The 24,267-nt window shown below is 38.6% G+C and overlaps 1 protein-coding gene across 13 annotated transcripts in view; it reads left to right on the top strand.

The window, feature by feature from the left end:
- NFIA (nuclear factor I A) overlaps positions 1 to 24,051 on the top strand; it is a 465,041-nt gene extending 440,990 nt beyond the window's left edge. For all 13 annotated transcript variants that reach the window (XM_043520338.1, XM_043520341.1, XM_043520340.1 and 10 more), the window contains one exon: positions 16,969 to 24,051. In XM_043520338.1, coding sequence (XP_043376273.1) covers positions 16,969 to 16,986 — 18 coding nt within the window. In that variant the 3' untranslated portion in view covers positions 16,987 to 24,051. The remainder of the gene's footprint in view (positions 1 to 16,968) is intronic.
- The last annotated feature ends 216 nt before the right edge of the window (positions 24,052 to 24,267 follow it).

Raw genomic sequence — 24,267 nt, 5'->3', positions numbered from 1 at the left:
TTATTTCACTCTCACCTAACTCAGAATCAGCTGAAGGGATTTTCCTCAAACTTTCTCAAAAAATTCCCCTATTGTACAGAGACAACTCTTGGACAGTTTAAAAATTTACCCCAAAAAGGTGAATTTGGGAGAAAATTCTGATCATGAGAAATAAAGGGGCTATAACTGAACACATTTTGTAACTTTAACTTTATAATATGTAATATGAATATTATTAATATCCAAACTTCCAAGATCCATGTAAAACTATAAATGCAAAATCTTCAGGTATATTCATTTTCATGAACAAGCTCTGACACTGTATATAAATATCACTGTTTGCACATGCTAATAGATGTGACCAAATGTTTTAAGAGCACATGTTCAGAAGCCCATAGAATGTTTTTTTTTGTTCATTACATATAATAAATGGAAATCACTTCATCCGTCAGTGAAATGCAGCCCCTGTATACAAATTTTCATATATTATTCTGTACTTTGATTTAGCTACAACATTGTACATAAGACAGAAGAGAGGAATGTCATACATAAGAGGCAGTGCATAGAGTTAGGTGCTTACGTATCCAGTTTGCACACACAATATTATTTCTTTCTTTATCTGCATGCTAATTTGGCCTATGGTTTTTTTAAATTTATATAAAGCACTTTGTGGTCTTTTGAGTTAAAGGTTGCTATATAAATCTAAGATATCGGTCCGTCTTTCCTTCATTGAAGTCAATGGTAGTGGGAGCTGGAATAGATGCATCTGTAGGAGTTAGTTTAGATAACTGCTTTACAATAGTCCTTGATTTTTTTAAAAAAAATCTATGATTATATTCTGCTTATGAATAATTGTGTGACGCAGACTGGATAACTTCCGTCTTTCACAGTGAAGTTAAGACAAAAGGTTAAAATTCCTATTTTCTTTGCAGGAAAAGACTGAGAGTGCAGCTCTACTGTGAAAAGTGTCTCTGTAAAAATTGCATCATGTGGCTCCATATTTATTATCTCTGAGTGATCCCAGAGAAAATGTATTCCATTTATAAGTACAGAGATGTTTTATTCTAACTTACCAGACTTGAAAGCTCAACCTGGGGTCTGTATATCAAGCTATGTTCTTTCTGGTTCTTCCAAAAAAATAAAGATTCTGCAGGCTAAATTTTTTCCTCACTTATACCTCTGCAGCTCCACTATCTTAAAGTTCTGCACTTTGTGCCACCTATATAATGCCATTGTCTCCACTTGGAACTATATTAACAATTGTGTTGATATTGCATGAGCCAAACCAGATCCAGTTCATTCTCCCTCAGCACTGTTGGCTCTTTCAAGACTGTAAGGAGTAAATGCAGTAAATATTTAAAATAAGGCGCCATGATTCCAAATGCAACTGAGGAGCCAGCTTATTCAGCACAAGGGAGCTACTGTTAAAAAGTGTCTTTTCATTGTAGAGATGCACATACAGTGATTCAAAAAACAGCAAAGCAGAACCTTTTCTTTAAAGTTCAGCATTTACAGTGGGAATTTTGTCTACTTTCTCTGACAGTATTAAGTAAATTGAAATAGCTTAGTTAGTTATTACTAAACTTGATAATTAGTATTAATCCATTTCCCCTGCTATATACACAAATATTATGAAACTATGATAATGAATCAGGAAACTGTCATGTTTTGACTTTTAATGACTTGAAATCTGCCACTAATTTACTGGCATATCATAATATGTTTGAAAATCACTTATTATGGGCCAAAATTCCAACCCAGTTAGTCAGCCATATCTAATACAGTATTTCTTCATTCAAAGACTGGGGATGTACTGAACGTCTTTCATATTCTTTAAAAGAAGACTCCCTACTCCTTAGTCCTCAATATAGTTTTTTTCCTCATCTCAGTCACCAAGATCCTATATCATGGGATAATGGGATTTTGGTAAGTAATTGATCTTTAAATATTCAGGGTAAATAGGCCAAATCCCCTGAGATGGGATATTAGATGGATGGGATCTGAGTTACCCAGGAAAGAATTTTCTGTAGTATCTGGCTGGTGAATCTTGCCCATATGCTCAGGGTTTAGCTGATTGCCATATTTGGGATCGGGAAGGAATTTTCCTCCAGGGCAGATTGGAGAGGCCCTGGAGGTTTTTCGCCTTCCTCTGTAGCATGGGGCATGGTTGATTTGAGGGAGGCTTCTCTGCTCCTTGAAGTCTTTAAACCATGATTTAAGGACTTCAGTAGCTCAGACATGGGTGAGGTTTTTCATAGGAGTGGGTGGGTGAGATTCTGTGGCCTGTGCTGTGCAGGAGGTCGGACTAGATGATCAGAATGATCCCTTCTGACCTTAGTATCTATGAATCTATGAATCATTGTGACCTTTGTTGGTCAACGAGAGCTGCATTGGACTTTATTTGACCATGTCTAGCTGGGCCAAATGGTCTCTGCAATGTAATGAGATGTTCCTTCATCTCCGAAGGCTGAGCATGTTGCCACTGCTGTTTCAGCAGACCCAGGGAGCAAAACACTGATCCCAGGAATTAAAACTAGGTATTGTGCATGACCTTGAACTTTTCTCAGAGTAGTTTGTTCAGTTTAGCAGGATACAGTTGTCGATTTCTGGGATGGAATCCAGATCAGTGAGTGGTTGTGTCACTGTTTGCCCTGAAACCCTGGGTGCCTTAAATGCTCTGCTGCTGTGGCTCACAGCCTTGACACCGACTGCCTGCAGATAAGCATGAATGTCACACCCTGAGTGCCTGGGAACCCTACATTCCTGGATCAGCACCTTTGACTCCAGCAACCTTCCTATAAGCACAATGGCAGCCCTCTGGTTTCCTTCAGCCTAGGTTACTACTTGCAGGGTGACTCCAAGACACCCCTGTCCTGAAATTCCCCCAAAAGTCAGTCCTGAAGTGTCCAGCCTTCTCCTGGACCACTCAGAGAAATAATAAAGTTTGTTTGCGCCGTTAAAGAGACCCAAACACATTACAGCTTATTAACTTACTTGTGATAGGTACACCCTTCCCTTCAAGCGCAGCACTGAGTTGGTTTATAGTAAAAATAAAACAAATTTATTAACAGTAAGAAATATGCTAAGTGATGCCAAGTAAAAGAAATAAAAATCAAGATGGTTACAAGCAAATAAAAGTAAAAATATGCACTTAAAAGTCTAAAATTTAATCTAGCAAGATAACAGGTTTTGTTCAAAATGGTTTCTTTTGCCAGTCTTCCTTCTTACTGCCATGGCTGACCATCCCTCAATCAGGACTTTCCACAGAAGTACAAGGTGCTGGGTTCCCTTGTCTTCCTAAGGGGAAAGATCTTTGCCTAAGCAGATTTCTCACCTATATTCAATCCCCAGAGACTTCAGTCCCTTCCTTAGTTGTAGGACCCATCTTTCTCAACTTGCAAGAGCTCTGTTGCCTTGCATCTGTTTAGTGATGAACACCAAAGATGGCCTTGCTTCAAAAGGCAGGATGGCCTTATGCTGTTCTTCCAGTCCCCGCCTGATTTCCATGTAAATGAGGCTTCTATTGTTTTGTGTCATACTTTATGTAATTTCATTGGCGACAGATGGAAAGCTGTCTTCCCTCCTGCCTGGGTAAAATCTAATTCTCCCTTTGTTCAGTCACAGTTTGTAAAACACAGTATCAATGAGTATTCATAATTCCTTATATAGTGTCAATACATATATTATCACAATGATATTAATCACCGGTGTGTCCTAGGCTTTCATAAAACCTCATTTGATACACTTTTATAATACAGTAACATTATAAATTTGAAACTCAAAAAAGAGTCCTAGAAAAAGTGGAAACGAGGTCAAATTATGAAGGATGAATATAAACAAACACCACAAGCATGTAGGGACAAAATTAGAAAGGCCAAGGCATAAAATGAGATGAAACTAACTTGAGAGATAGAGTAACAAGAAAACATTCTACAAATAAATTAGAAGCAAAAGGAAGACCAAGGACAGGGTAGGCTCACTGCTCAATGAGGGGGGAAAGACAATAACAGAAAATGTGGGCATGTCAGAAGTGTTAAATGACTTTTTTGTTTTCAAAAGTGATCAGAATCTAACATAGTGAACACCAGTGAAAATGAGATAGGATCTGAGGCTAAAATAGGGAAAGAACAAGTTACAAATTACTTAGACAAGTTAGATGTCTTTAAGTTGGCAGGGCCTGATGAAATGCATACTAGAAAACTCAAGGAGCTTCCTGAGGAGATATTTGAGCCATTAGCGATTATCTTCAAAAACTCATGGAAGGCAGGAGAGATTTCAGAGGACTGAAAGATGGCAAATATAGTGCCAATCTATAAAAAAGGAAATAAGGACAACTCGGGGAATTACAGACTATTCAGCTTAACTTCTATACCTGGAAAGATAATGGAGCAAATAATCAAGCAATGTGCAGATAACTAGAATGGGGCGGGCAAACTTTTTGGCCCGAGGGCCACATCTGGGTGGGGAAATTTCATGCATGGCCATGAATGTAGGGCTGGGGCAGGGGTTTGGGGTGCTGGAGGGAGTGCATGGTGTGGGAGGGGATGCAGTGTGCAGGAAGGAGCTCAGGGCAGGGGTTGGGGTGTGGCAGGGGGCTCAGGGCAGGGGGTTGAAGTGCCGGAGGGGTGCGTCAGGGGGCTCAGGAGTGGCAGGGGCTCAGGGCAGGGGGTTGAGGTGCAGGAGGGGTAAGGGGTGCGGGCTCCAGCCTGGTGCCACTTACCTGGAGTGCCTCTGGGGTGGCAGCGGCATGCACCGGAGCCAGGGCAGGCTCTCTGCCTGCCTACCTGGCCCTGCGCTGCTCCCGGAAGCAGCCAGCACCATGTCCCTGCAGCCCCTAGGGCAGAGGGCTCTGCGCGCTGCCCTCCCCTGCGAGTACCTCCCCCGAAGCTCCCATTGGTCGCTGTTCCCAATTCCCTCGCCAATGGGAGCTGTGGGGGGAGGTACCTGCAGGGAAGGGCAACACACAAAGCCCTCTGCCCCTCCTCCCCCAGGGCCGCAGGGACATGGTGCCGGCTGTTTCCTGGAGCGGTGCAGGGCCCATTGCACCATAGGGGTGGCAATCCTGCTAGTTTGCCCACCCCTGAACTAGAAGATAAGGTGATAAATAATAGCCAACATGGATTTGTCAAGAACAAAACATGTCAAAACAGCCTAATAATTTTCTTTGACAGGGTAACAAGCCTTGTGGATGAGGAGAAGCAGTAGATGTGGTATGTCTTGACTTTAGTACGGCTTTTGATACTATTTTGCATAACCTCTTTAAAAAACTAGGTAAATATAGCCCTGATGGAGCTACTATAACGTGGGTGCATAAATAGTTGGAAAACTGTTCCCTGAGAATAGTATCAGTGGTTCAGAGTCAGTCTGGAAGGGCATATCAAGTGGGGTCCTGCAGGAATTGGTCTTGGGTCTGGTTCTGTTCAATATCTTCATCAATGATTTAGATAATGACATAGAGAATACACTTACGAAGTTTGCGGACAATTCCAAGGTGGGAGGGGTTGCAAGTGCTTTGGAGGATAGGGTTAAAATTCAAAATGATCTGGACAAACTGGAGAAATGATCTGAAGTAAATAGGATGAAATTCAATAAGAACAAAGGTAAAGTACTCCATTTAGGAAGGAACAATCAGTTGCACACTTACAAAATGGGAAATGACTGCCTAGGAAGGAGTGCTGTGGAAAGAGATCTGGGGGTTATAGTGACTAACAAGCTAAATATGAGTCAACAGTGTAACGCTGTTACAAAAAAAGCAAACATCATTCTGGGCTGTATTAGCAGGAGTGTTCATAGAATCATAATCATAGAATATTAGGGTTGTAATTCTTCCGCTCATGCATCTGACGAAGTGGGTATTCACCCATGAAAGATTATGCTCCAATATGTCTGTTAGTCTATAAGGTGCCACAGGACTCCTTGCCGCTTTTACAGATCCAGACTCCTCTGATACTCTTCCGCTCTACTTCGTGGTGATAAAGCTTCAGCTGAAATATTGTGTCCGGTTCTGGGCACCATGTTTCGGACAGATGTGGACAAATTGGAGAGAGTCCAGAGTAAACCAACAAACATGATTAATGATCTAGAAAACATGACCTATGAGAAAAGACTGAAAAAATTGGGTTTGTTTAGTCTGGAGAAGACTAAACATTCTTTATCACTATTGACAATGTCACCATCCTCTCTGTTGCTCAGGCCTATGGCTTTATGGTCATCTTTGTCTCCTCCCTCTCCCTTGCCCAGTTCACCCACATCATGTCAAAATCCTGGTGCTTTTCTCTCATTAACATTTCTAACACCCAACCCTTTCTTTCTGTCCACACTTTTACAATGGTTATCTCATGTCTTGATTACTTAACCTCCTTTCCCTGGATGCCCCGACACCCATATTGTCCTTCTGCCAGTCCTTATAAAACGAAACAGCTAAGATCGTTTAACCTGCCTGAGTCCATCCACTGCTTTCCCTTTTCCTACTGCATCAAGTTCAAATTTCGTATCCTTATTTTCAAAACCCTTCACAACTCTCTTCTTCCCTGATTATCTGCTTTGTCTCTTATTGTGACAATCATACCTCCTTTGCTCTCAGCAATGCCAACTGTGACTGCTCATTTGTTCGCTTTTTCTCCAACAATCTTGGTGCTCTCATCCATGTTACTCTTACACACGGAACTCCTTCTTTAAAGTAGTCTGCAAGCCCTCTGCTCATTCAAATCCCTCTTCATGACCCACATCTGCTGTGATGCCTGCAAGAAATCAGGAATGCCTAGATCCAGGGCAAAAAATACCCCAATACTTCTTTAATGTTCTGGTTGTGCACACAGCTAGGTGACATAATCATGAGATTTTAAGCTCCTCATGGCGCATACCATGTCTTTCTATGTGTTTGTACAGCACCTCGCACAATGAGGCCCTGATCCTGATCAGCACCTTGGGATGGTACTGCAATATAAAAATATTCTAAAATTATGGAATCCAATCATCAGACATAAGCAACCCCGTCCTGTCCTCTCATCACACACACACACCACACACACACCCCTGGAACATTCAGTCTCAGAGAGGAGACACTATAGTGTTTTCAGAGGGATTTGAGTTATGTGCTGGTTTTAATAGGGATGCAGGGGGTGTACCCTCCCTTCCAGTTTACACTACAAGCTTTTTCCCCCCAAATACAGCTCTTGAGTTGTCTCTTACATGACACTTTCCCTTTTCTCCAGAAGATTGGCAATAACTAGCCTTTCTCCTAAGTACTGTCAAAGCCAAAAGACTGAGGACTTGTCTGCACTGGCAATTAAAAGCGCTGCAACTTTCTCTCTCAGGGGTGTGAAAAAACACTCCCCTGAGTGCAGCAAGTTTCAGCGCTGTAAAGCGCTAGTGTAAACAGTGCCCCAGCGCTGGGAGCTACGCTTCTCATTGAGTTGGGTTTTTTAGAGCACCACAACCACACAAGGCATGTTAAAGAGCTGCTGCATTGCCAGTGTAGACTAGCCCTGAGTCTTTGTAGCAACTTGCAGGCAGACAGAGGGTAGCCAGCCCCCTCAAACACCTCTGTCTCTCCCTCCACACCCCACCTCTGGACTCTGCACTCTGCACATTCTCCCCGACTCAGTAATATAATCTCATTCTCCATCATTGCTCCCAGTTGGCACTGAGCAGAGGAGTGAGTCCCAGAGGCAAATCTGTAGTATGTGTCTGTGTATGTGTGTGTGTTTCTAGGCTGCCAAGCCACAAATATAACTTGTGAGGCCCTGACTGGGTTTGTGTGTGTGTGTATGTGTTTTCCTCTAATTGTCTAAAGCAATAAAAGTAAAGAAGTTTAGATAAATCATGGATTTTAAGGACTTTGTTCCTGTAGTTCTGATATAGGCAAAATTCCCCAGACTTCAATGGGAGCTTTGCATGTCTCAGGACTGCAGGGGCTAGCTTAAATTGAATAAAACTGTGAGTACAGTATAGGGGGCCTGGTAACAAAGAATTTTGCAAAAAATAACAAGAGAAGGAAGTACAATGAGGAACAGAGAAGGTTACAGTGTGGTGAAAGTCCATGTTGGCTGTTATAACACGGCAAATTATGTCCCTTTAAAAAGTAATACTTTAACTGTAGATCTATATAGAGATAATTAAGAAGATATTGTTCCCCTTCTTTCTCTCCCTCCTTCCCTCTCTCTGCAGCAGTTCTGTGGAAACGTTTAATACTGCAGCTTGAAACTTGGGCCTCTGGGTCTGAAATGCCTGAGAAAGCACTGCAGGCTCTAACTGTAAAACATTCCTTTGGTGGGCCCTGGAAACAGAGCGAGCTAACGCAGGAGAGGTTCAGAGAGATCACATGTAAATGAGGGCCGGCTATAGACTCCTGAGAAGCGTTTTATTTAGTTTAAACCTGAACTTGAACTTGCAAATGTGTTCCCGTAGAAGTGGACAGAAAGCATTGCTCTGTATAACAGGAAACCATGTTGCTGCTAGTACAGTACCAGCACTAAGGGGTCAGGGGGGAGGGGGAGAGAGGGGCCAGTGAGAAATAGATTTCTATCCCACACTTTTCTGCATATTTAATTTTGGATAGAGTGCAAAGTGACTTGGAAATATATTCCTGCTGCATCAAATTGGAAGAAGATTACAGAACGTCCCTCATTTAATATGTAAGAGGGTGTTAGTAATTTTAAGGGGAAAAATCAAAGATATTTTGATTAAGAAGCCGATAAGCTCATAATGGTCTTAGAACCAGGAATTGTTCCTATTGAAATGTTATAAAATCACATCATATTGTGTTTTGTGATCACAATATATATAGTGCTCCTTTGTGAGTTTGTTCTATATCAATATGGGTAGATCTAAATCTAGATACATGTTTTATAGCAAAAGGGGAAGGAAATAGGTAGGATTTAATTAAATAAATGTTAAACTACTATTTTCCTTTGGTAAATTTTAACTGTATCTATGGTAGAATAAGCCTTGTGGAAATTTATAGGTCACTGGTAAAGTTGATAGCATTTAAAAAACATTTACATTTTAATCCAAAATGGTTTTTTTTAATTATGTATTCACTTCTTTGCTAAAATTAGTATTTTGGATTCTTGGTTTTCCTTGCAAAAGATGATATATGTAAAATAGAAGTGTAACTCATAGACTCCAGTGTTGCTGGCATCTTTAACACAAAGGTGCAGTTGACACCATCTACAGGACCCAGCATGCAGTGTTTCTGTTCAGTTCAAGTGGAGTATTGCTTACTTGAACTATTATTAATGGGCCAAATTATATTAAAGATCAGGGCAGCTGCAGGCCACGTTGTAGAACCTTGCAGGCTATATTTGTCTGGTAGGTCATGCTTTGGTAATCTCTGAGTACAACTAAATCATTTTTAGTCGTCAAATCAGTGTTTTTAATGACAGTTTGAACTGGATGGATGAAAAAAATGCTGCTTTTGGCAATAATGCAGGAAATATCCACATAGAGGGTCTTTTAGTGCAAGATACTTCAGTGTTTGCTTTAACATCCTTTTTTGTTCTATGACTATATGTAAAGATGACAGGGCAGTGCGGTGTGGCATGGCTCGAATCCCCTTCTATGCGTCTGAAGTTTACCATTGCAGAAACCACCATGGTCTTTGAAAAGTAAACAGTTGGCTTGGCTTTGTGTGCTGTATTTTAGATTAGGGATGTCTGGCAGATTTGAGATGACTTTAGCCTGGATTGTTTGGAATACTACAAAATCATTTTTTAAAACGTGTTTAAAGTTAATTCAAATGTCTTAGCTGCACGGCCGCCACCAGCAAGTCTGTTTGTATTCCAATTAGAAAACTTTATGGTAGCAACAAATATTAGAGAACTCATTGGAAGTCTCTGAAAGATCTCAGCTCGCCTTAATCCCCTTGCTGTACCTCAGATCTCAAGTAACTTTCATACTGTGGGCTCACTTTAATGGATAGAATCTTTTTTTCATGAAAAAGCAGGAAGTAAGCTGTCTTTCGTAAAAAGATTTACAAAATGTAATCATTGTTGAAATATTCTCTTTGAACTGCCTGGTCCGCAGGGGTGTCTGGCTCCCACTACCCCCATTTCTTTAGAACACCCTTACAAGTTCTTCTAGTAGATCAGGTACACTGGTGGTTCAATTCTTTGATGTCTTGAATGAATGAAAGAAAAGCATAATAAAAGAGAGCTGTTGATCAAGCATAAAATACTCTTTAAGCTGACAGAATGGCAGAGTTAACACATTCTAAGCTGCTTTTTGTTTTTTCCTTTTTTTCTTACATTTTCCTGTGCTTTGTGTACAGTGGGGGTTTTTATTTTTTGAAAAGTCTCTGATCTATGAAGTTAGCCGCCCACTAACAAAAGCTAAAATGGGATTGTTTCTTTCTCTCTCTCTCTTTCTCTCTCATTTGCTTGACTACTTTTTTCTTCTTCTCCTTCTTCTTCTTCCTTTCCCCCATGTCCCCCCCTATAAATTGGTTTGCGGTTTAGCATTGCCAGGTCAGCTTTCACTGTTTGCCATGAAGTTTAGAAGACCTACTTTGTCTATTTCAAAGTCAACTTAGTAATAAGTAAAAGGGCTCATTCTCTTAACTTTTTAGAAACAAGGTAAAAAAGTCAAACCTCTCTGTTTCACAAAATGCTACCAAAATAAAATAAAACAGAGCCCTTGCCTTGAAAAGCAAAAATAAAACTAAAATAAAATACAAATGGATTAATTGTGCGATTACTTTCTTTTAGTTAGAGTTAAGGAATGGGGAACCTTTTCTTCTCGTAGATCTAATTTAGATCTTAAATTACCATACATAATTTATACATCATATTCAGAATGCCTGGTCTGCTGGCTGGATTACATTTCAAACATTTGCCATTGGTAAGTCTTTACTGTATTATATTCAGACTAAATGTGAATGTCACAGTTCAGCCAACCTTTAATCCTCTGTTCTTCAGGTTCTGAAGGCAGGGGGTCTACAGCTCAGAACATTGCTTTATGCTTAAGAAACATCTGGGGCCAGCTGGGACACTCGCTGAAATGTTCAGATATCTGGCACAACAGCAACAGTTATGGCATTAGTATGTTTGTAAAAGATTTTGGAGGGGCGGGGGTGACTTTAGGGGGTAAAAGCACTAGTTATTTCCAACCTGAGGTTTGAACCAAGCAGAACTCTTAACTGAAGTAAGTTTGTTAGTCCCAAGATAGTAGTGGTTTGGACTCCTATGCATTTTTAGTAGTCAGCCTCCAGAAGTCCATATTACAAAATTGTTGCACATAATTCAATACAGTTTGCCACAGTTGGCATTCTCACAAAAGTTTTTGGATACAGAGCTACTGTACACCTTGCCTAGAGAGTTTTGCCCCTCCAGGGAGGATTTTTATCTTTTTGAGGCTGTGCAAACATGCTTGTGCTGATGGGTGGCCTATACTGTACTTAGACTCTGGACAACCAGAAGATTCACTCTTGTTTACTTCCCTTTGGGATGACCAACATACTGTTTCTGTCCCTTTTGGTATTTAGTTTTGGAAAATTTAATCACCGAATAATTAATCCCAGCACTAAGAAAAATAACTGCCGTGGACACAAAAATGACCTCAGAATGTCTTTACTATTCACCTGTCAATTTAGACACCGTGGGTCTCCGCATGCCTGGTGAAACCCTGTTGAAAACAGTGGGCCAAATCCAGGCCTGATAAAAAGCGGGTGTATCCCCATTAACTTCAGTAGAGCTTCAGCTGCTTATGTGGAACATTCACCTTTGAAGTTTCATAGAACGTCTGATTTTGGCCTTGTTCGTTTGAAATGCCCTACTGTAAATGAGGGTGTTACTGGGAGCTCTAAATCAATGCCAGAAAATCACTAGAACTAGTGCACTGTGATGAATTTTCACAACTGTTTGACATTTGCAGCTAAGATTCAGTACTGCTACCCAAACAGTTTCCCCATTTGGGGGACAAGTTTATATGGCTATAATTTTCATTTAGGCTATGTCAATGCTAGGCTTTTTTTCCCTCACACATTCCCAGCAGCACAGCTCTTCCCGTGGTAGCAACAGCAGGAATGACATTACGTTGGTTAAAATATTGATGCTCACCAACACTCAACTGTCCCTACCACCAGTGGAGCAGCACCAGTGGGAATTTTTAAAAATGGGTCTAGTATGGACAAGGCCTTAGACATAAATGGATTATGCGGAGAAAAATCTCCTGTGTGTGGAGTTAGTCAGAGATTTAAATGTGTGAATGTCCTCAAATAACCTACATAGCCTAGAGAAGTAAGCCAACTGTCACACCCAGTTCTGGATTCCACATTAACCACCTCCTTCCGCAGTGTTAAACTTTGCCCTCAAGGACTTTTGTTTAACTTTTAATTTGAAAACCAGATACTGCTGCTTTACAACCTCCACTTTTTGCTTTAAGTGAAAGGCCTCATTGTTATTTCAGGAAATGTTTAGGTAGAAGTAATTCTAACAAGTTTTTGTTTGTTTTGTTTTAAAGCACACAGAAAACGCTTATGGTTACATTTCAATAAATCACATAGGAAGGCTGGATTGAGAAGATTTTAATAAACTTTGGGCCTGATTCTATATTTCTGACCCAGGCAAAACTGTTAGTGAAATCTGTGAAGTGCTGTCTGCTTTTCTCTTGTAAATATGCCCGTTTCCAGTGTTTCCTAGCTGTTCTTTCCAGTACAAAGGACACAAGTGCCAAAAGTTGCTTAAGGTTTTGTGTCTGTGCCTGTGTTATCTTCAGAATAGCATAAAAAACAAATAGACTGGCACTATCAAAGAAACATAATTGCCATTTCAGTCTTCCTGTTTAGGATTCAGTCAAGTAGATATTGTTTATGGTTCATAAAACCTTACTAGAGTGAGGATTCTAAGATACTGGCAGTGTAAAGCTTCAACTTTCCTGGTGCTGTAAATTAGAAAAAAAAAAAAAAAGTGTGATAATACTCCTCTGAGAACAGTAAAATAGAGCTCCGCAATGGTTAAATGGAATTTTATAAGCACATTCGGTGTGGAACTGTTTTGCATTACATGAGTTGAATACCTTAGAGATGACACACATCTGCAGGCACTTATTAAATCCTTAGTCAGCACTTTTCAACCTGATGAGATTACTTCTTCATTTAACTGGAGAAAGGAAAGCTAAGATCTTGTACTGGACTGCAGAATTCTTTTTGATGTTTCACCTTGAACACTAGAATAGGGCAGTGAGATACTCTGAAGGTCAATACAGAACTGTAGTAATACTGTTGACTGTATAGCAGTAATTTTACTTAGCTAGGACCTTTGGGCCAGTGGATTCATTTAACTCTAAACTCCCCACTGCAGTATGTTTTTTTAAAAAATAAATATGGGTCAAAGCTAAATGCTTGTTTTTCTGGTAAAATGCACAAAGTTAACTTCATCCTGCATTGGGTTGTGATATTGCATGCAATTTAAATGGAGATGTAAAATTAAGAAAAGAAATACTTTTGTTCCCTAGCTGGATGCAGTAGGTTAGCTTGCAGGACATGAAAGAAGGATGAAATGTAGGCGGTAGCCAGAAAGCATAGTCAAGCTTAAATTATGTTGAGGAGCAATAGCAAAAAATTCCATACGTATAGATTTGGGTTTGTTTGTTTCACTACGCCATTTAATCATACAGAGAACTCTGCAAATCACAGATCTCAGAGCTGCATATTCTATTATGTGCTTCATACACATTTTTAATTTTATACGTTGAGGTCTGCTCCACCTTTGCAGTGGAAGTTTCCTAGGTGAGTCAAAAGGATAATTGAACTCTTCAAACATAATCCAAGAAGATTTAAACTCAAGGTTTGGGGAACATGGGTTCTTAATATTAAAAAATTGTTTAGGAAAAACAGGATAATTACTCCTGTGTATTTCTGCTGTAAAATATAAATGAAAATGGTATCTTGAGAGCAGTGCAGGATCTGATGACAAAATGCACTGTTTCAATCTTGCTATTCTGCTGTCTCAGCATATAAAATCTTTCATCAAAGAATAGTTGCAGAGATAGCCAGTGCCATGTGGATGTGTTTGTCATTTGAATTTCTTACTCTTAAAATGAGCTTTTATGCGAAGGTAATTTGGATAACCACGTCACTGGACACAAGTTTACAAAAATATGTTTCAGTTCAATACTGAAAGAGTTAATTAAGTTTTTCCTTGGTATTAAGATTGAACTGTGTCTGCAGGAGTCATATTGACACCCCAGTGCATGGTAACTCTACTCCTTTACTGACATGTTGCTAGTCAAGAGCACAATAGCACTCTGTGTCTGCAAATCATTGGTAAAATCATCTCAAGAAAAAAAAAAGTTTGAAAGCCTAACGCTAGACAAAGGCACAAGAGCTGCACTGCGCAGCTAAAAACTTCAGAGTCAGCAACTTCTATTGATTAAAAACTAACCTTTAAAGTAACTCTCAGAGTGTGTGGTTAGCATTTAAATTTAAACATGTCATGAGTTGATTTGTGTTACAGAATACCAACTCAGAAGGAGTTACATTCACATCAGATTTTTTTTTCTAATTCCCTTAAGCAGCTAAAGTATTTCATGAAATGTCAATAGGGCAGTGGAGGGAAAAAAAGGGGGTTGGGGGGGAGTGGGGGGGGGAAGCCGAACTGAGTCTTGTAGTTCCTTTTCCCATGCAAATATTCAGCCCCAAAAGAAAAGTGTGGGGAGTGAAACACAATAATTAGACCTTTGTCTAACTTTCCCAAGTGCCAGAGAAAGACAGATTAATTAAATATACAACAGTGTTAGTTTTTGGAGTGGGGGTCTCTCTTGCTGTGTAGGTCATAAATTAGGCAGAATAAATACTTCAATGTGTTTGCAGTGGGCCTGCTACGTCAGAGCCACTGGTAGGTTGGTGGGAGGAGAGCAGAGTGTTTCTTGCTAATGATAGTCACGTCTGGGTCTGTCTGGTTGCTCCTAGCAACCAGACATGATGTAACACCAGGATGAACTTGAACTTGGGGGACTTGAAAAGGGAACAATAGACCAGAGCAATCAATAAAGCCTATTTCAGTGAAGGATTACAGAGCTGCTCTGGGGTAACCTTGTCTGCAAGGCACACACTGAATAGTAAGATGTGTGAAGAAACTTTTTGCTTTTTAAGAGGAGTGCAGAAGCTTTGCAGAATATTTTAGTAATGCAGTGAGTAGCAGGGAGAAATGTGGTATAGAAAAGTGCACCCCCTGCTGTCCAAAATGTGCACTAAGAATCATTAAAAGAAATACTGCATTTAACTGCGCTGAAGGAAGATTAGGAGTTTCAAACTGGTTTCCTTACACTTCAGTAATTAAAACTCTAGACCACTTTAGCACCCCAATAATCCAAATCCGATCTATTAAAAATGAGACGTCCAAAGACGAGAGAGGTCTAATCATGCCAATTTAGCAGAGATCTGGACATACTGCACAATTACTACTTTTTTGAATTAGTGGAAGGTGTTGATGTGTATTTGCCAGAGCAGTTTGCCTTCCTGAGTTCTTTAAAGCAGGTGGTTAACAATAATGCACATCTGAAAACACAGGAAGTGTATTTTTTAAAAATCTGCTTTTGAAATAAAAGTCTATTTGCAAGGCCAGTAAATCTTACCCCAATGTATATAACTATCATTTTGCTGTTTAACCGTGTGATGAGGCAAACCTTGATGGTAGCCAACTGGACCTCTGCAATAAAAGGATTTTTATCCATTTGAATGAGCAAGTCTGAATTTTAACCCTTTTGCTCCCTGCTATGCACCTTCACAAAACTCATCCTTGCCCATTCAGACCATTCTGAAAGCTATAATATTTGTATTATGATTGTAAAACGTACATGTAAAGTTCAGAACAACTTGAACATTGTGATCGTTATGATACCATCCGGGGGCCAATTCCTGCTTACCTTATCTGTGCGTGTAACCCTATCAAAATCAATGTGACTGTTTAATCAGTAAGGAGAGCAGGATTTGGCACTGCAGTTAAAATAAAATAATAAGCTGTGGCTACATGAACCCTGGAAGACTTTTTTTCTGTTTATAAACTGTGTGTATGAAAACTGTTTCATTTAATTACAGCCTGTCTGAGTACGAATACAAAATTCGTATGCAATAGTTGTAATAGATATGGGGATGGTATGTCTGTGCTCAGAAAGGGGAATGAAGGAAGAGCTAGCTAATGAAGTGATTACTGACAACATTTCTCATACCATATTACTTATTTTATCAGTTTCTATAGAGCCTACCACCATGGCAAGAACATATAATCTTGAAGTCCATCATGGACCTTGCCTTAGGGGCCTCTATAAATATTAATACATAATATTGTGATTAATGTACTATAAATCACATGAAATGCTGGAGGAAGAAAGTGGTAAAATTTGTCATCAGTATAAATGTGTTCAACTATGCATCTCATATGATATGACAGGACCTTATATAAAATGTAGATTATCAGCAACAAGTCTCTCATACCTGACCCTTTCTCATTATGCTCTTTTACCTTAAACTATAGTTACTGCTCGTTATTTTAATACCCAAGAGAGCAGTACAAATGCAAATCCACATTCAGTTTACAATCCCAGGATCTGATACTGATCTTACTCGTATCTGTTTTAAACTAGTGTGAATCCACCAGGCCTGTTCTGATCTCACTTATACCCATTTTATCCCAGTGAAAATAAAGCTACATTGATTTTAGTATAGCTACTCTTGACTTACACTAGTGTAAATGAGATTCCCATGCAGGCCCTAATGGGCTTATTCTGATCCTGTGGAAAAAGTTGGTTTCTCTGACTGGGGCACTTCACTGGTTTTCCTTGCGGTCAGGACCATATCATCTTTGGCGTGCTAAAATCCGCCACACACAGGAAAGGGTGAGTGGTGACAAATCTGTGCAATTAGCTCAGTTTGTCAAGTCCTCAAACTCTGTCCCCCTCTTTAGAACAGGAGGGTTGCAGTGCTATTTGCAGCTCCTTCCAAAACATCTGACATGACAATCAGCTGAAAGGTGTTTTCTCTCTCTTTTGCAGTCCTGGTACCTGGGATAAAAGTCACAGCTTCCCATCACCCACCGGACAGACCACCTGACTCCTTCCCAACTCTGTAACATGGAAGCAGCAGCAACACGGTGCAGTTACTTCACGTCAGTGGAAGGAGAGATGAACAGATATCGACAGCCAACAAGTAGTACATGGAAATGGCAAACGTTATGGTCAATGGCAAAGGCCGTAACTTTTCTGAGATTTTTTTAGACGCCTTCGGGACTGTTGTGATTTCTCATACGGTGCTGGAAATGGTTGGGCTTTGTAATTTTTGAAGTGTTTCATTGGTAGTGTAAGTACTAGGTGACACTGGGTAGAACTAGCCTCTGCTGCTGCTTACTGACTCGCTGTTGTAACACACTTTCCATATGGAGCCTAACTGTTTTACAGCATTTTCACTGATTTTTTTTCCCATGCAGGTGTGAGACTTCTTGAGAAATCGTGAAACACACTTAAACTGTAACTTTTGTAGTAGGTGAATTCTGCAATATATAAACGTACAGGACAGACATGGGGCATGTTTTTCTGTAACAGATTGGGGGGGGAATGCAGTTTTTTGTTTTGTTGTTGTTGGTTTTTTTTTGTTTGTCTGTTTTTTTACAGTTAGATTCATAACATGCAAAATATGAGCATTGTCAACAGGTTTTTTTCCACTCAAGTTGCAGAGTGATTTAAAACATCAAACTACTACTATTCACTAAAAAAAGAAAAAAGGAAAAAAAAGAAAAAAGTTTGAAATGCTGCACTTACATAACATTGATTCAACAATTTTCAACAATTACACAAAAATTCATGCAGAAATGGGGAAGTTGGTCTGTTTTGAAAGAAACTGACAGGAATCAAAACAATCGAATTTTGAATTGAGTAAAGTGCAATTTCATTGGATAGCTAAATATCTTTGTAAGATAGAGATTGTTGAAAATTCTATTTTTGTTTTCCAAGTCCTTCCACCCCAGGACTCTAAAGTATTGGGGTAAAAAACAGCCTTGCAAGAAAAAGGGGAGCTATTTTTGCTTTTTATGTTTTTTATTGTTAAACTTGTATCCCTTTAAAACTGAAGGAAAATTTTAAAAAAAAATCTAATGGTGCTTTTACCACAATATGTTAACTACATTAAATGCTAATTAATCATTTTCTGTTATCAAAGCACATAACTAAAATTAAATCATAATATCTGTTAATTTTATAAGCTAAAAGTCACTATAATGGATTATGCCAATTCTGACAAATTTTACGTCTTTCCGGCAATATAGGGTTTATCAGTTCTCAAACACCTTGGGAATCATATAGAACAGTCCAGAAATTAAAACACCTTTGTGTCCCTGAACTGGTACTTTTTCTGGACTACAAAGAAAACAATACAGAAACGAATGCTGATGTGACAACTTACGCCAGTTCAAAGCAAGGGCACTTGCTGAAAGAAAAAAAAAGTTTGGACCCCAAACGTCCTGTATCTTATGTACAAAAAAAAAAGAAAAAAAAGGAAAAAAAGGAAGAAAAAAAAAAGAGTGCAAGTGATTTTTCCTATCAGACAGCGGAGCATCCCTTTGCTTCACATGTGACTTTAAGAAGGTTTCCTATACTATACATATATATACGTTCTGGTTGGCAAGTCCAGCTAATCAGAGAAAGTCTCTGCATGTTCTAGTGTTAGTAACTAATTTTTATATAGTTAATGTAGGGTAAAGTAGAGTGCATTAAGACACAATATTGTAATCCCTATTCCAGGCACTTGCCTTTAAACTATGTTTGTATGGCCCTTCAGAAGGGTTTCTACTACTGTCCTATACAATCAAGTAACTGAAATTCTTGGGAAGACACTTTGCTCCTCATCTTTTCCCTGAAACAATGTTTTTTTTTCTTAATTTGCACGAAACAAAAAAAAACAAAAACAAAAAATTCCATATCAATGTGCCTTGCCCTGGATAGCGATTATTTGTGGAATTGTTGCACATGTTCCTATATTGAAAGGGGTTTTTCCCTAGTCAAGCATTTGGAGACACTTTTTGTAAATGTGACTTTTATGTCAGCCATTGTCAGTTTCAACATCTAGAATTAAATAGAATGTTAGTTGTTCCGCAGATAGGAGTAGTGTTTATTGTCCTGTATGGTCAGTGGCAGTGCTATTCTGAGATCTGTAGATGCTAGATTATCAGTATTTTTGGATGTTGCTGCATTTTACATTTTATTTGGAGTCTTCCTTTTGTTTTGTTTTTCCCAGATATATGAAAATATGCAATACCTGCTTATATCATGTAGAAAAGCTTAGCAATTATTAATTTTTCTTTTATTTTTTTTATTTGACCAAAGTTGGTGCTGCACTTGACGCAGTGTGTTTTAGGTGTTTGTCTTTGTACTTATGTGATTTTTGAATGCACATGCAGGAAGGGCTCTTCTTAGAGAAGCAGTCAAACTGTGAAGCACTAAGCTGAACCCTGCTTCAAGCAATTTTTGTTTTACAATTGTTCCTTTCACAAGCAAGCCTTAAAAAAAAAACAAAAAAAAACTTCCTTTTTCTTCAGATCCCACACTCATTTTTATTAGCAGACTGCAATCAAGCCACATTCAACAAAAGTATATAATGCCCATTTTTATATGCACGTTTTTAAACTTCCAAGTTCTGAAAATTGTTTACTGGTTATTCTCTATTTAAGGAAAAAAATAAAATGTTTTGGATTTTCATATGTGTCTGATAAGTGGTTGAGTAGTCATTTTGCTCTGTTGTATTGTGTGATTGTTAGTATATGGTATCACATCCTCTAGCCAGCATCCTTTGCCTTCCCTATAGCACTTAGCTGGGCATTACTTTATTAAGACATATGTGCACTAAAAAAAATAATAATAAAATTTAAAAATAGCAGCTTTCAGTGCTTCACAGTGAAGGGAAAAAAGCCTAGACAAACATTTTGTCAGAACCTTGCTATAAGCCAAGGTATTACCAGTAAATTGGTTGTATATACAATAAAATTGCACCCTTTTTTAAACAAAACAAACTTAAGCAATAGTTTGGGCAGTTAGTTGTTTTTAGTGAGCATGTTGTAGTCATGGCTGCAAAGAGAGAGAATTAAACTGCCCACTCAGAAGATATGTAATTTGTATGTTGTATAGTTTTATTGAGTACACTGATTTATTCTACCCTATTTTATAATGCAGGACTTTTGTAATGTTGTTTAAATGAGGACAAATTTCTGTCAAATTAGCTTAGTGGAATTTCTGATTGTTCGTTATAAAGGCAGCGTTCATAGAATTGCTTTTTTTTCCCTTTGGGAACTGGATTTAAGTTAAAAACTTTCCTGTTTCCGTTTTGTATGTATTTAAATACAGTTATTTTTCTTCTCTCAATGGTATAGCATATTCCTATGCTTGAGAAGTATAGGCTACTGAAGAGCCATTGTAAATGGACAGTACAGGTATGCTGTATTTTTGAAGGTATTTTGTCGCATTAAGTTTGATAACGCTAAAGTTAGGGAATTCTGATCAGAGTTGCAGAAAAAAATGTTTTAAAGGCTTTAAAACATTAGGTAGGCGGTGAAGGGTGTTAATCAACAGTGGTTGTAAAGTATTAAACACACTAAATTAAATTTTTGTTCGCCTTATTACCATGCAGAAAACACAGCAGTTCAGTTCTGTTCAGGTATGGAGAACAAACAGTTTTTTATTCCTCAAAGTAAAGCAAAGACTGGAGTTCTGAGCAAGACAGCTGCTTGGGGTGTGCAGCCTACAATAAAGAAAACATGCAAGATCCAGGCGGACAGTGTTGGTCCCTAATTCAGAATCCGATTACATTTCCTTCCCCTTTTAAATTGTTTTATTAGTTTGCTAAAAAATAATGCAAACAACTTTTATTCCCTCTCCACCCACTCTCTGGAAATTTTGTCAGACACAAATACTGACTCATACTCAACTCCCTTCTCCCCGCACCCCTCAAATTTAAAAACTTAAAAATTGCTTGTCATGAATTGCTTTCACTAGTTCATTCCTCGCTTTTCCTTTTTTTGAACTAGGCCACTTGCTTTTGTTGTGCTGCGCACCCCAGCAATGCCGTTCTTTATTCCTTGTCCTTTATCATAAAACTTATGGGCTAAAGTTAGGCAGCCATGGCATACTTTGTCTCCGCTCTTTATTCCCGCTCATCCCTCCTTTCTTGAGGTTGAAAGGTAAAGGAAACACAAACTTTCCTCAACTCCACAGTATTCAGTCAGCCCACAGGAATATGCAAAACCCCTCTAACTTTGTGTTTCTTTCACTATTTCTTTTTGTTCCATATATTTTGCAGCTTTGTAGTAACAGTGTTATAAAATATTTACTGTACAAAAAAATACAAAAAAACCCAGATACATAGCCTAAAACAGTTTTTTTTTTCCTTGTGGTGATTTTTTTTTTAAAGAATATCAGTTAATATTGTACTTTGCATTTGTCTCTGGAAATATCTTCTTCTTTTCTTTTTTTTAGAAGGCCTCCATCGAACAAAATTAAAAACACAACCGGCATGATAATGTAAGGAGAGCTTCAATGGCACCTAAAAACTAAACAAACAAATCTCATGAGATCTGTTGGAAGAAGGTCTCATGAAGTGAACACTGCCTGCTAGGCAGGATTTTCATCAAATCAGTCTTGCAATGCCAATTTTGTCTTGAAGTCAATGCATGTATTACTGTTTGACAGTAAACCCGGCTATGCCATCAAGTCCAAGGCTGTGCAATAGTCTAATTAGTATCGAGGACATTTTCCTTTTATTTTTTCCAATAAAAAAGCAGTGGGATGAAAATTGCTTTGATATATAGCAGGTAACATTGAAGCTATTCCATAGCATTTAACTGTAGTGAATACTGTGTCACCAATTCTGAAATCAATTTAATGTTTAATGCAAATCCATTACATGGTGCTATTACAGGCTGGCAAAATGATTTACAAAAATGTGACAACTTGGGCTCAATTCACTCTGCTTTCCAACAATGTAAATGCATAGCAGTGTTTATCTGCATGAGAACTATGCACTAATCTGTCTGAAAAAAAAAGAATATATCAACTTTGGTATCTACTTTCCGTTTACTTAAATCCTTGCCTTTTTGATCATTGTTATAATGCCAGCTTTAGGACAGAGAGAATTATAAGAAAACCAGCATAATACCTGATATATTAAAATGTAGTGCCTGTGAAATCTGTATTATATTGCTCTTCTGAAGTAAGATTTTTCTACACCGGTAGCCTTCGCTGTCTGTCAGAACCTTCTGATATAGGTGATGTAAAATAACCGTACAATATTAATGCATGCTATTCCATAATGCTTAGTGAGCTGTATGAATATTACTCAAAGTTATGTTAGTCTTTTTTTCTGACTTGGTTCTTGTCAGATAGGTTTAAAGATATTTCACTGAGAACGCAAATTTTGTCTTTTCTTGATTTGGGGTGTTTTCAGTATTTTGGAGGTATACATTTACTTAAATTCAGTATTACTTGTGTTGGTTTTTTTTCTTTTTCCTAGAGGGCAGGCATGGGTATTGAGATCAGAAATCCGTGCCTGGTAAGATTTTTGTCTCAAAAGCTACCATAAGAATTCCAAGAGAACATATGTATAAAGTTTAAATTTAAGGGATAGTTCTCAAACCCATAACTGAGACTTAGCTGATGTCGAAAGCGCTTTCTTAATGAGCAGCGTTTAACCAGGTACCCATGCTTGACCCTTTTTCACATCAGACCTCCGCATATAAAAGAAAAAATCCTTAAAAAAAAGAGAGAGAGAGAAAGAGAGAGAGAGAGAGAGAAAAAAAAGAAAAATCTCATGTGGCTGTTTAGTTTCAATATTTTTCCTTCAAACAAAACTCTGTACAAACTTTGGGCCCGATTCATAAAAGACCATTTGCTATTAACACGGGATTTTGGTGTACTTTTCTCATCCAAATCTGAGAACACTTTCTTTCTAAGTATATGCTTCAGCAAGACCCTCTTCCCTGTGCACAAGCACCCACCTGCCTTTTATGTCCCCTGAAGGCTACACACCCCATAACAGGAGCAGAATCAATCAGAAAAAGTGGCCATGGCAGGGGACAGAATGTCATGTCCAATACTGAAATACACAAGAATTTTAAAAGGAAAGGGGAATGTAGAGGAGAGGACAGCCCTATACTACACTCTGGCCATTACATGGGTTTTATACATTTATGTGTGATGTTCCTCAATTACAAAAGGAATTAGTCTGTTCCATAGCAAAATATGCTAGGTGTGCTACCTCTGATTTCTACAGAGACCATTCATAAAGGATACAATGTAAACTTTTGTACTTTTTAAAGTGTATTTTAAGGAAGACTTTTTTCCACTTAGTCTATACCTTTGCCAATGAGTGAACAAAACAATATTCTTTACCCAAATCTCCCCTCTCCTCCTCCTTTCTACAAATTCGTAATTTTTTTAGAAAGAAGAAAGGCAAATAAGGTGAATGATTTGCTTTAGAGTTGAGTATGGTAGCTATAAACTCTCATCCTTTACCACTGGTTTTGTTACTTCTGTAGAAATGCAGAGTAAATGATGATTACTGATACCGTACAATGAAGGTTTACAAAATTGTTTGCTGTGGACATACAATCAGTGGGAAATCCCCATTCTGCACCTGTATTGGGTTTCTTCCCACAGTTAAGCATTCGCCTAGCTCCTCTTATCCTTGTCCACTCAAGTTCCTCATTTTAATTTTCAGTTTGCTGGACAAAACACTTCTAATGGATATGTGAAAGATCTGCTGGAAAATCACTTAGTACCCGTGTTAATACCATGTTGTCTTCATGGTTTTGAGTCGAGCCCCTTGTACCTCTCATATACTTGTATTGACTCTCATAGTTACCATTTTAGTTTTACTGTGTTCTGTGAAAAAGAATTGTAACTGATTGAGAATCACTGTGGGCATCCATTCTTATTCAACTAAATCTCTGCAGGTTTTTTGAGCTGGTGTGGATTAGTTTAACTCTTGTATTCAACCATTAGTGCTACCACCTTCTCACATTACAATACAATTACTGGAAGCAAGTACTGCATTTCCTATGCAACAAAAAAAGGAAAATAAAAAATTGCTAATGCTAACAAATGGTGTTGTTCTTTACTTTGTGTTGTGCCCTTATGCGCTTCTGGGGCCATCATAATTATTGCCTGTTGAAACACGACTTTAATATCAAGGTATGTAACAGAGCTCCTCGGGCCAGCTTCATGCCTTTTATCTGGTTCCACTTCATTAGCTAGTCCCCAGTCATGTGGACTTTCAGTTGCATTGACTCATAAATAAATATGTAACAAACTATA

This window comes from Dermochelys coriacea, chromosome 8 (genome assembly GCF_009764565.3).
Source record: "Dermochelys coriacea isolate rDerCor1 chromosome 8, rDerCor1.pri.v4, whole genome shotgun sequence".
Lineage (NCBI taxonomy): Eukaryota > Metazoa > Chordata > Testudines > Dermochelyidae > Dermochelys > Dermochelys coriacea.
The sequence above is the reverse complement of the archived record's forward strand: the minus strand, read 5'-3'. Positions and strand labels throughout refer to the sequence as shown.